This window comes from Nelumbo nucifera, chromosome 3, assembly GCF_055504915.1.
Source record: "Nelumbo nucifera cultivar China Antique chromosome 3, China Antique-T2T, whole genome shotgun sequence".
NCBI classification, from domain to species: domain Eukaryota; kingdom Viridiplantae; phylum Streptophyta; class Magnoliopsida; order Proteales; family Nelumbonaceae; genus Nelumbo; species Nelumbo nucifera.
Window position 1 is genome coordinate 24,349,201 of NC_142651.1, and position 13,848 is coordinate 24,363,048.

General features: G+C 41.5%; 1 protein-coding gene across 1 annotated transcript in view; it reads right to left on the reverse strand.

Annotated features, from left to right (window-relative positions):
* Positions 1–13,848, reverse strand: part of LOC104602665 (uncharacterized) — a 33,535-nt gene that overhangs the window by 12,295 nt on the left and 7,392 nt on the right. Inside the window, exon 2 of the mRNA XM_010266450.3 lies at positions 9,722–9,758. Coding sequence (XP_010264752.1) covers positions 9,722–9,758 — 37 coding nt within the window. The remainder of the gene's footprint in view (positions 1–9,721; positions 9,759–13,848) is intronic.

Below are 13,848 nucleotides of genomic sequence, written 5' to 3' on the forward strand. Positions count from 1 at the left end.
CCTCACGGGGCTCGGACTCAACCGGCCTGGGAGCTTCGGGCTCACCCGAACTGGGGACCTCGTGCTCAACCGGCTTGGGAATTTCGGAACTGAATGTGCATTCGGCGATGAAATCTGCTAAGGCTTGAGCCTTAATGGCAGCTCGCGGCTTGTACTGGAGGTTGTACTCACTGAGCTCAACGGCCCACTTCGTCAACTAACCAGAGACCTCGGGCTTGAGTAAGACTTGCCTCAGAGGTTTGTCGGTGAGGACGATAACAGTGTGAACCTGAAAGTACGGGCGAAGCTTCTGAGCTACAATTACCAGTGCGTACGCTAGCTTCTCTATCTCCGGATATCTCGTCTCTGCTCCCTGCAATATTTTGCTAACAAAATAGATGGGTCGTTGGACCCGATCTACTTCCTTTATTAGTACCGAACTGACCACTTCGTCGCTTGCCGAGAGGTACAGTTCTAAAACATCGCCCTCCTCAGGCCGGGTTAAGATTGGCATACTAGCGAGGTATTTCTTGAGCTCGTCAAACGCGAGCTGGCAGTCTTAGGTCCATTCAAACCCTTTGCTTTTTATTGCCTTAAAGAATGGCAAACAGCGGTCCGCCGATTTGAACATGAAGCGGCTCAGGGCGGCTATGCGGCCATTCAACCTCTGAACCTCCTTCAACTTCCGGGGTGGTCTCATATCTAAGATGGCCTTAATCTTATCCGGGTTGGCCTCAATGCCGCGCCGGTTAACGATGTATCCTAGGAACTTGCCCGAGGTCACACCGAATACACACTTGTTTGGGTTCAATCTCATATTAAACTTACGCAAAATTTCAAAAACAGAATGCAAGTCTTGTATTAATTCATGCGAAAATTGAGTTTTGACGACCATGTCGTCTACACAGCATTCTACTTTTCTGCCAATTAATGGCGCAAACAACTTATTTACAAGCCTTTGAAAGGTTGCCCCTGCGTTTTTCAACCCGAAGGACATAACCTTGTAACAGTATAGACCGAACTCCGTGATGAAGGCAGTCTTTTCTTCATCCGCCGGGTCCATCTTGATTTGGTTATAGCCCGAATAGGCGTCCAAGAAACTTAGCAACTCGTGCCCTGAGGTCGCGTCTACCAAGCAGTCAATTCTGGGGAGCGGGAACCAGTCTTTTGGGCAAGCACGGTTTAGGTCGGTGTAGTCGACGCACATGCGCCACTTGCCGTTGGCCTTCTTTACCAAGACGGGGTTGGCTACCCAGCTCTGGTAATGGACTTCTCTTATGAAGTCAGTTGCGAGGAGCTTCTCGACCTCCTCGTCGACCGCTTTCCACCGCTCCGAGGCTAGGTTGCGTTTCTTCTGTTTAACGGGCCTAACTACAGGATCAGTATTCAGCTTGTGAGTTATAAGGTCGGGGTCTATACCGGGCATCTCTACCACGGACCATGCAAAAACATCTAAATTTTGAAGTAAGAAACTTACCAGTTCGGATCGTAGAGGTTCTTGGACGGAAGCACCGATCTGAAGCGTCCGAGCTGGGTTTGGTGCTGAGGTCGGGACTGCGATTGTTTCTTCTGTGAGCGCGGCTTGTTCTTCGCCTTGCTCCTTGGGCCGCTCCAGTTCGAGGTCGTCGGCCACCTTGGTCTTTCCCTTCAGGGCGGCGACATAGCATTTGCGGGACTCGAGCTGGTCACGCCGCGCTACCCCCACATCGAAGTCTGTAGGGAACTTCATAGCCAAATGATAGGTGGATATGGGTGATCGGCCGACCTATTATGGTATTGTATGAGGGGGTCGCGACCACCAGGAAGTCGTGGTTGAGTCTGACTACACAGGGCCATGTGCCGACTTCCACAGGTACTGTTATTTTCCCAAGGGGCCGGACTTCTTCTCCGCTGAAGCCCACCAAAGGAGTGTCCGCGGGCTTCAAGTCACTTTTCTGCAATTGAAGCTGGTCGAACGCAGCTTTGCAGAGGATATCGGCCGAGCTACCCGAGTCAACAAGTACGCGCCTGACCTCGAAGTCGTTGATTCTCAGCTTTATCACGAGTGCGTCATCGTGGGGGTAGTGGACCCCTCGCGCATCATCTTCCATGAAGAAAATTGGCTCTTCCGTCATTGGCCACTTTGAAGTACAACCCGCGACGATCGAACCTCCCACTATCACGACGATGGTGCCCCGAACCGGCCTCTCTTCCGGAGGCTACCTCAGTGACTGTTCGGCCGGCCTACTACTGGACTCGGGAGCATCCTTACCGTGCTCCCCTTGCCAACCTGTTTTATTATTATTATTATTATTTTGTACAAAGTTCCTTAAATATCCGCAACGGATGAGCTCCTCAATCTCGTTGCGGAGATTTTTACAATTTTCGGTACTATGACCGTGATCTCTGTGAAAACTGCAGTACAAATTCTTATTTCTTTCATTGGGATTTCCCCTCAAACGGGGTGGCCACTTCACATACGGGGCATCTTTGATCGCCATCAGGATTTCGGCCCGCTTCGCGTTCAATGGGGTGTAATTAGTTCGGTCCGCTACAGGAGCTCGGAACGACTGACCCAGCTTTGCCCCCCAAGCTGCATCCTTTTTCTTTTGGCTGTCCCCTTGACTGGAAGGCTCTCCTTCCCTTTTCCTCTTTTCGGGCGTGCCCTCACCCTTCTAGCTGATCTCTTCTTCGGTGGCTATAAACCTGTCAGCGAGCTTAAGAAATTTGGTTATGGTCGCCGGTTGGTTAACGACCATGTGCCATTTGAACTCTTTGTGCGTCATGCCTTTCTTGGCTATTGCGAGGCGCACGGCGGGGTCCAGGCACGGTATCTGCATGCAAGCATCATTGAACCGCTTGACATAGCTTCGGATGGACTCTCCCTCTCTCTGCACTATGTTGAGGAGGCTTTCTTCAGTCCGCGGGCACCGCTTGCTGGTAACAAAGTGGGACGTGAAGGCTTGCGCGAACTGCGCCCAACTTCTTATTTATCCGGGCGCCAGGTTCCGGTACCATGTGCAGGCTACTCCTCTGAAAGTGGTGGAGAAGGCCACACACATGCACGACTCACTGGCTCTCGCCAGGTGCATCTACGACTGGAAGGCATCTACGTGATCATTTGGGTCGAACGACCCGTCGTACTTGTCAAGAGGGGGGAGTTTGAAATCTTTAGGCATTCGGACTGCCAGGAGCTCGGGAGATAGGGGGGATTGAACTGAAAGGATGGGAGCCTTGACTTCGCCCGAGCTTACCTCTTCTTTGCCTCCGAGCTCAGGCAGGTTGTGGGTGGCAGATCGGCGAGCTCGGCGGCAGCGTCTCTGCTTCTTGGCGGGCTCAGCATTCGTGCTGCTCACCTCTGTGCTGTCAGGAATGGTGTGTGCAAAAAGTAGCTCAGGTCGCTGGTGATGGCTACGAACAGAGGGATCCTGCTTGGAGCCTGCGGCCAGGATCTCGAACCGGTTCTCTAGGAACGGGGTATTGGGCTTTGAGGGCTGAGGCGACGTGGACCTGGCGAGCTGAGGTCCTCCCGACCTGACTGCCCGCGATGAGACCGGAGTGGCCGGTCTTTCTTGTCTGCCGTGGGAGGAGGCCTGGCTCCTAGGAGGGTTCTGGGGGGCCTCTCCTTGGCGAGAAAGGTGCTCCTCCTGAAGGCGAGACCCAGCTTGCTACGAGGTTGGGTGCCGAGGGGGGAGCTACGACTGCTGAAGCTGAGGTTGAGGCAGCTGAGGGAATTGCTGCTGATACTAGTACTGGGAGACCTGGTGTAGCACCTGTTGCTGATAGAGTTGGAACTATTGAAACTGTTGCATTTGAGCCTGCATGGCCCGCATGCACTGCACCAAGTCCTCCAGTTGGTTCGGGTTGGCCGCTGGGGGCACAACCGAGGGTTCGGTAAAGGTTGCTTCGACTGTGGTAGGGAGTGGAGCAACGACGGGTGCCCCTGTAAGAGGCACGTTCAAACTAGGGATCCCGTTCACTGAGAGGAGGACAGTGAACTGTCCGATGCAGACAATAGGAAGCTGGGGCTGTTCCCTGGAGTTATCCATCCCCATGCTTTGTCCGATGTTGCTTGAGGAAGCCATGAGTGTTGAGTTTTCAAGGAAGAAAGAGCTGTGAAGGTTTAGAGAAAGGCTTTTCGAAGCATTTCCCACAGACGGCGCCAAATGATGTAGCGCAATCCGGTCACTCCTAGCTGGCACTCACGTGGCTCCTGGAAGATACCTGAGAGAGAGAAAAAGAAGAATCCCCGGGGGCTTACCCGGCGGGAACACTCCGATGCTTAAGTTAGTACTTTGTAGGAGAAGCAAGGAGAAGACGAAGGCTAAGAGTGCAAATAGCGCGAGTGTGGAAGATGATACCTGTCCTCCTTGATATTAAGTCCCTTATAGCCGAAATCCGTTGCCTCTGGCTTCTTGGCTTCTGACAGGGCGGGTATAACCGCCACTATCAACCTGCCGCAGCCGTTATTGGTAGGGCTGAGGTGGCACGCGCGGGGCCGTCCCCGCAGGGTACGTGCCTGTCAGGTGTAAGGCACCTTCTAAAGGTGGCAGGCACGACGCTGCCTGACGAGGGACATGGCTGTTGTCCCCAGATTTGTCGGGTATGGTGGTCGGGCAGATCTTCCTGCCCTCCTTCTGCAGCTTGCCGAGTTGCCACATACCGGGCTGCCTGGGGCAGATCTGTCCTTGCCTCGAAGCACCGAGGTGCTCCCTCCCAGGGGGGGAGCTTGGGGTTCCTTGGGGGGAGCCCGGGCTCTCCGAGCTAGGCAGGAGGCTGAGTTACCAAGGTGTTAGTCCTCGGCGAGTTGTCAGTCCTCGACTTGGCGTGTCCTTCCCACCAAGTCGAGATCATGCTGTCAGGCTGAGCTGTTCACCAAGCCAGGTTATGCGCACGTGTCCTTGGGCCACGGGGTCGGGCCAAATCGTCCTCCATCAGGTGGTTCCTCTGCAATTTGGGACCCAGTTATTAAGAGATTGGAAAGGAAGTTGGCTTCTTGGAAGGCAAAATATCTTTCTTCTGGGGGGAGGTTGACTCTGATTAAGAGCACTCTCCAATTTGCCTGCCTATTTCTTGTCTCTATTCCATATTCCTAAGAAGGTTGCAAATCAGATTGAAAAACTTCAAAGGGACTTCCTTTGGAGAGGCTGGGAGGAGGAAAAGAAAGTGCATTTGGTGAGTTGGGAGCAAGTTTGCCTCCCCAAATCTGAGGGGGGTTAGGTATAAGGAAGCTGAAAAATTTTAACTCTGCTCTGCTCGGTAAATGGATATGGAGATTTGCTGTAGAGCCTGATGCTTGGTGGAGATCTCTCATTGCTAGTAAGTATGGTGTGAGTTGGGGAAACTGGAGAACTAGGGATCCTCCTCATAACTGGGGTAGTTCCCTTTGGAAAGGGATTATGAAGACCTATTCAGATTTGGTAAGGGAAGTCTCAATAAGGGTGGGAAATGGTAATAGGACCAAATTCTGGAAGGACCCTTGATGATCAGATGTTCCTCTTGCTGAGTCCTTCCCGCTCTTATTTCAGTGTGCATCAAATCAAGAGGCCTCAGTTGCTCAGTGTTATAGCATTTCGAGTGGTTCAGTTCTTTGGATTCCCTCTTTCCGCAAAAATCTTTTTGATAGGGAGGTGGAAGAGGCAGTAAATCTCCTGTCATAACTCCAAAATCAAACTCTGGATTATAATTTGGAGGACAAGTGGTTTTGGAGGTGGAATTCAGATGGTCTGTTTTCTGTTAAATCCCTGGCTGCTTTGATTGGAAGGAGGGGTGGGTCTGATTTCCCAGCTCGGAAAATATGGAATCCAAACAGTCCGACAAAAGCATGCTTCCTTGTTTGGACCATGGCTCTAAATAAGTTTCCTTCCAAGGAAAACCTGGTGAGAAGAGGCATTCAGATCCCAGACTTGTCTTGTAGTTTATGTGGTTGCAGTATTGAATCCACTGATCATTTGTGTATCCACTGTCCATTTTCTGCTCACTTATGGAATCATCTCTTCAACATAGTGAAGATTAGATGGATGATGTCGAGGTCGGTTGAAGAGTTGTTAAACTGTTGGCAGATTAAGGGTTTGAGCAAGAAAAGGAAGGTTCTCTGGAAGCTGATTCCATTTGTGGTTATCTGGTGCATCTGGACTGAGAGGAATAGAAGGGTATTTAATGACAAGTCTCTTGGTCCGGAGGATCTATCTCAAAAGTTGGTGGGCAAGTTGGTTTCATGGCTGTCTGTGTCTGCTGAATTTAGAAATTGTAATGTATCAGATGTGTTATTTTCTGTTTCTTGATGGCACATGTAATTGCTGTTTTAGATCAGTCAGCCATTTCTGGAACTGATCTCAGCCTCCTATGTGTATCTTTTTCTTAATAAATATTACTTTACCTTTTCCAAAAAAAAAATAAAAGTAATTCTTATTTCCACATTTATTTTCGCACGTGGAAGTACCCAATGATGATGATGATAATAATCAGTAACCAAAGGGCCTTACTGGTTGAACCATTAACCTATTTAACCAGGAAAATGGACTATGATTAAGACATTAATTCATTTTTTTCTTTATATTTTAGTCATTTCTATCTTTACTAAAAATAATTCTCATTTTTTTACTCGAATCAATATTTATGAGATTCGGTCGAATCTTTGGATCAGATCAGATTTGAATATACCCTAATTCAAATTTGATCTGATCTGATCTATTTGCATCCCTAGCAAACCACTTGCCTACGATGACCTAGCTAATTAAATTATTGAACCATTTGGCATGGTTAGTCGGGTCATGTGTTAGACATTAATGCTCTTTATTTTCTATCCTATTTCTATCATTAATGAAAATAATTCTCATTAATCACACTTTTTTCTATGATGAATATATAATATTATAGAATGTACCCAAAATTATCGACAAATTTCTACATTTTCTAGAATTTTATGTATATTATTTAATAATAACATCCATATGACATGGATAGTTTAACCACTAACCCATAACTTTGATGGAAAAACCATTTTGCTTTTTTGATTGATTTTAAATCATGTATTCCATTTTCATCATCGATAAAAGTAATTTTTATTTTCACACTTATTTTTGTTTAATATGGTGAGTATATAACAATAGAATTGTATCGAAATGCTTTATAGTTTTCTTTGAGTGTGTGTGTGTGTGTATGTGTGTATGTATGTATGGATGGATGGATGGAAATGGAAATGGAAATGGAAATGGTCATAGATTGACCCATTTGACCCAGAATGTTCGATCATTGACCTACCTACCATCTAGAAATGGAAATGGTTTCATTTTCAAACTGGTTTTAAATTTTGCATTCATTTATATCATTGATAAAATAATTATTATTTATCATACTTATTTTTGTTTATATTATTAGTATATAATATTATAAATGTGCCCAAATTTGTTTCATATTTTTTGTACTATTCTATTTTAAAATTTTATTTTTAATTATACATCATGGGTTAACCTATTTGACCTGAAAGGTTGAACCACTAACCCACCCCTAGATAGGAAGATGGTTTAATTTCCCATTGGTTTTAAGTTGCATATTTGATGTCCATCATTAATAAAATTATGTCTATTTTGTCATAGTTATTTTTTAATATGACAAACATATAATAATAGAAATGTGTCCAATTTTTTTCCAAAATTTCTTTTTTTTCTATATTTTTTTGTATTTCTTATATTTTTAAATTTGCATTATTTATTTATGACATCATGATTATCCATTTGACCCAAATGGTTGAAGTACTTACCCACGACCTAGATGGAAAATATGATTTCATTTCTAGGTTTATTTGACAAATATATAATAATAGAAATGTGTCCAATTTTTTTTCAAAATTTCTTCTTTTTTCTATATTTTTTTGTATTTCTTATATTTTTAAATTTGTATTATTTATTTATGACATCATGAAATTATCCATTTCACCCAAATGGTTGAAGTACTTACCCATGACCTATATGGAAAATATGATTTCATTTCTAGGTTTATTTTAAAAATATAAAATTTCATTCTATTAATAATTATTGTGTATGGATTAGTGGAATTTAATGATGATAAACAAAAGTACTTTTTATATTTCTAAATTTGTATTATTTATTTATGACATCATGAAATTATTCATTTGACCCAAATGGTTGAACTACTTACCCACCACCTAGATGAAAAATATGATTTCATTTCTATGTTTATTTTAAAAATATAAAATTTCATTCCATTAATAATTATTGTGTATGGATTTATTATTGGAATTTAATGATGATAAACAAAAGTATAAATGTTGGATTCAATGAGAGAGAATGTGATTTATTTAATGACTTAAATGTGAGACTTAATGAGAGGTAATTGAATGTACTTAATTGTATTCTTTTAATTACATTTTCTGCCCTTTCAATGGAGATGAACTAAATTCAAGAGGAGTATTTCAGTAAAGAAAAATTCCAGAAGCCAATACCTCCTTATTCACACTTTTATAAGTAGTATAGATTTATTTTCTAGTTGCAGGTGTCTTAAGAATACAGTTCTGTTATTTAGAATTTAATTGCAATTTCAAAATTACTACTTATGGTAACTTTTGGACTTACTATTTATTGCAATTCTCCTAACTACTACTTTTTTAGTAAACTCATGATTTACTATTTTTAGTCATTTCTGGTGTCTTTAAATTAAGTTGGTTTTAGTGGGATTAGGAAAGTGTTATTAGAGTTGGGCATGGATCCGCTACCAACAAAATGCTCCCAAGAGGCCACTAAATCTGTACATTGGAAACATCACCCTTGTCATTCATAGGGAAATGTTCCCAATGTGCGGCTACAGTGGACAGTTGGGACATGTTGGGAGCGTATTGTTGGTAGCAGATCTGAAAATATTAGAGTTATGTTAGGAGTTAAGTCCTTATTTAAGTGTCCACATGAGTTACTTATGGATTTGTCTTAGTTTTAAAGCAATTATAAGTTGTTTTGGGTCAGTTTACTAGTCTAAATTGGAGTCTATAAAGGTGCATCCAAGTTCATAAGTTGACTTTATAAATAGTTATTGTAACTAGAGTTTAAGAAAAGTTGATTTAATGAAATAAAGTTTGGTTTAGTAAATTCTGGTTGTTGCCAGGAACTTTTACCTTTTTTTCACCCTCTCATGTATTTCTTCTTATAAGTGACCTATCTCTTTGTTATTTACCATAACAGGAAGAGTTATTCTCTCTCTAGCCTCTTAATCATTCTTTGGTGGACAGCAAGCTATCCACTTTCTTTCTACCCATATTCTCCATTCCTAATCACCTAAATCCTTTCTTTCACCCCTATAAAACCCACCACCAAATCCTAAATTAGTGGGATCCCTACCCCGTCCGACATCAGCTCTCATGGCTGACTTCAGGATTTAGTGGATAGGCAAAATACAATGGAATCTAGTTCCATTCGCCATTTGTTGGTCCATATGTAATGAAAGAAAAGGCAGAGTAATTGAAAATAAAGTCAACGCCAGGATGAAAGTTATAGGAAAAGCTGAAAATCACCTAACCAGATGGGCAAAGTGTTCCAAAGGACTTCAGAGAGGCTTCAAGTATGTGAATTTCAGCAATCAATGGAAGCAGAGAATTTTATTATTCTAGCTTTGAAATTCAATTGAGATTTTGTACATTTTGCAAATTTTGTGGACAATATATACCTATTGACAGGAGGAATCACTGAAGTTATTATGATAAGGTAAAACCAAGTTATAGATGAATTAGGAATAGTAATTTTAAGCTTCTAACCTTGCCAGTTGATTGTCCATAGCCAGAGTAGTCATACCTGAACAGACAAGCTACCAGAGAATCAAACACAAATGAAACATATCTGACGTAATAATATTGATTTAAATAAAACTTTCTAGGAAATAAGAAACTGGAGTGATAAGCAAACAAGAAGGTTGTGAGAGATTGCACATGTTTCAAGGACATTGCAAAGAACATTACAATTTTTCCAAAAGAAAAATATAACGCAAAATAAATTCAGGATCCGCACATTCAGTAACAATTAAATTCAGGAGACCTTATTAAGTTTATGTACTGCTTGAAGCTTTAGACAAACAAAAATATAGATATTCCATACATAGAATTTGAGTGAATAAATAACTTGTACCAAATGGCACAAGAGGGAAAAAAGCCTAGTAGAAAAATATTGAACAGAAGGTGAAAGTCATATAATCGATAGAATGTGGAATGCTATTAGACAGAAGTCACAGGACAAAAAAGAATAACTGAAAAAAATAAAGAATCAAAGGGAATACTTAATTCCCATACTAAAACAGGAACCAAACAATGTTAACAAAGGGCTACTTATCTAGCTGGTACCAGTAGCAATCTGTAATTATAAGTAGAGACTAAATTATGTGGAGACGTTTGTATTCTTTTGTTCTTATTCTATTTACTTCTCATTAGTTTTTGATTAGTTATAGTCAGTCAAGGGTAAGACTTGTCTTTCCATGTGTTTTTTATACTTGTATATAAGAGAAAGTGGCTGAGTGGGCTGCAGACCTGCCTATGTTATTCTTCTCCCTATACACATCTCTCTTTCTCTCCACTGGTTCTCTCTTCTCACTCTATTCTCTCTCCATTCTTCTTTACTTCTTTCTTTTATTATTCTTTAGAAAACCAACCAACTACAAGTGGTATATTCTGTCTGATCTTTCTTTAGAAAATTACAAGCATCCACAAGAAGGGACTTACCAACAAAACAGATTCTGAAACTACAAGTACCTTCCAAGTAACCATCATATTATGTACTGGTTACCTTACACTCAAAAAAAAAAAAGTTAAAAGACCAGTGGTGGGAAGAGGGATGCCATTAATGATACAATTGGGAAGCCTATGTGCCAGGGTGGAGGAGTTGGCCAACCACTAATATTTTCATACAATTTTCGTCAAGCTCTTTCAGCTCACATTTTCAGCACTTTTGGGAGTAATTAGGTTTCCTCCAGTCCATTAAGGAATCCTACATTAGCTGGCATATAAAGAGTTAAAGAAAAAGAAATAAGGCCTTGCAGGCTATTTTGTGATTTTCAGGATAGTTTGGAAGGAAAGGGAAACACGCATCTTTGACAATCAAATCATTTCTGGAGCTGGTAGTGTGCAAGGTTATTGAAACAACATGTTCATGACTTTCGGTTTGTAAAGAGTTCAGGATTTCCCTGCTCTCAATTTTCTGAATATGAATCTTTGTATATGCAACACATACAGCTGAACTAGTGAACTCACACTTTGGGTGCTTTGGAGCCCTATGTGCATCTGCGTGTTGTACAGGAATTATACCTGGAGCACATGCCTTAGTGTACTGGTGGTCTCACATGTTACTTAGGGTCCGTTTGGTTTGCAGTCAGAATCGGAGTGGTCTATTCCCATAGTTTGTTTTGTTCAGACGGGAAAGGGAATGGGAATTGGAATCAGCAGGAATGAGATTTCATTCCCAAGGGAGGGGCAGGGAATGGTCATTCCCTCAAATGGGGGAATGCCATTCCAGCAGGAATGGGAATGGGATTCCAATTCCACCCAACCAAACAGTTGGAATCAGAATAGCCCATTCCGATTTCGATTCCAGACCCCTATTCCTGTGAACCAAATGGGGCCTTACTGGATAAAATACCTGATACTGCATGGACACTTCTAGATGCACTTTATAGAATTAATACTTTCAGAATATGTAAAATGGTATATTTTAACAAGTTATACTATAAAAAATCTTCACATGCTAGAAATTTAATTAAATTTGGCATGACAGAAGTATCACCAAATGACATTTAGCTTCAAAAAACATATACAAAAGCATGATATGAGTATAGTATATTGGAAATCCGTACCTGTATCCATTTCCAAGATTTTATGAAATGGAGTCTCGTAATCCCATTTCCCCCACATTGATACAAAGTGCACTTTCACAAAACTTATCCCATTTCTCACAGGTATAGGTGCACACAGAAGATGCCTAGATATGGACACGGACAAGCATAAAGGAAACAGGGATACGACTCTGAAATTCTTCAAATCCAGGAAATAAAAGTAAATTTAAATAGCCCAGCTGATATGCCGAAAGAGTGCTTTTGTGGTTTTTTTGGGTCATTTACTAAAACACCCCCTATGGTTTCATGGATTTACTAAAACCTACCCTATAGTTTGTGTTTTACTAAAACATCCCCTATAGTTTGAGTTTTACTAAAACATCCCCTATAGTTTGAGTTTTACTAAAACATCCCCTATAGTTTGCAATCAATTTACGTAATCGACCTTCTATTAGATGAAAGTGGAAAATGATAGTTTTGAGTTTTGACCTTAACATCCATTCAAATAAATGTAATCAAAAGAAAATGAAAATGAAAAATGCCATTTTTGCCCCCAGTAAGACACGAACAACTACTCTATTTTGCTTTATCTGGTCAATTTTGTTTTCTATATGAAAAGGTGTTAGGGGTACTTTTGGAATAAATAGCCAGGGGCCCATGCCCTTGAACATTTCCCACTCAGTTTTAGGAACACTAAATGCAATGGCTATACCTTACCAAATATAATGTAATTTCTAACATTTAATTTTCTAAGAAATATAGAAATGAAATGAAACAAATAAATTGGCTAACAAGGAGCATCAACTTGAAGACTCAATGGGTGCCAATATCAGCAAATGGCTTGGCTGGCATCTTAGCTGAGCAAGGGTTTATTAGAAATCTTATGTTTTGGGATTATTTGTAACTTGTTTAATATATCTGAGTTAGGGTAGTAATCACTACCCTATCAAAGGCTGTTTGTATTCTCTCTACTTATACGAATTTTATATTAACGAAAATTTAAAGTTATCCATCAAAAAAAAACAATTTAATTTTCTACATGGTAGGATTTGTTAAAACACACCAATTCTATATATAGAAGTGCCCATGTGGCCATGCCGTATGTGCTGTAGAAGTTTCCAGGCAGTACCAGGTCTCACTTTCTACATAATGTCATGTCAAGACAGGTACATCAAGAATGTATGTGTATATAAGCAATTCAGATCTCCCACCCACAAGAATCCTACCCACACAACACTACAGCTGTACATTGGGAACATCTCCCCATGAATGGTATTTTTTTCTAATAATCCCTGTAGAGAACATTGATGTGGGCCCCACAGCTGTGGTCCCACTCTGTCCGAAGGGTAGAATGTATCTAGTCACAGCTGTGGTTATTTTACTATTCTGTTATTTCTAGTTTCAGTTTTATATTGGTTGTTATTTGTTAGCAGTTATGATGTAAACACCAAGGGCAGATATGTCCTTTCATGTAACTAGCATAACCTATATATATTAACTTAAAGTGGCGGCGGCAGAATATTGACATTCTGTTCTTCTCCTCAAAATCTGTGTTCTACTGCTCTTTCACCACTCTTTCTTCACTTTCTCTTCTCATCGAACCTGAAATCTCTTAGTGGTCAAGACTGAATAATATTAACTTAAAGTGGCGGCGGCAGAATATTGACATTCTGTTCTTCTCCTCAAAATCTGTGTTCTACTGCTCTTTCACCACTCTTTCTTCACTTTCTCTTCTCATCGAACCTGAAATCTCTTAGTGGTCAAGACTGAATAGCAGTCTTGAAAACCTACATGGTATCAGAGCCAAGTTAGGGTTTTTCATGTGAGTCTAATACCAGCCGACCACATGAGAATTCCCTAGGACTGAAAGCTGAAAAGGAGGAGTCCGCAGACTGATTCTTGGAGATCGCCAGAGGTGCTAGCAGCTGTTGGAAACTTGCTAGGGTTGCAGAGTGTTGGTGGTCAGGAAGGATCAGAGAAGACTAGGGTTCAGGTAACCCTAGAAGGCAGCGAACTATTTTTTCCTTGTAAGTTGTTTACTTTTAAGAGAAGTTCTATCAGAGAAGA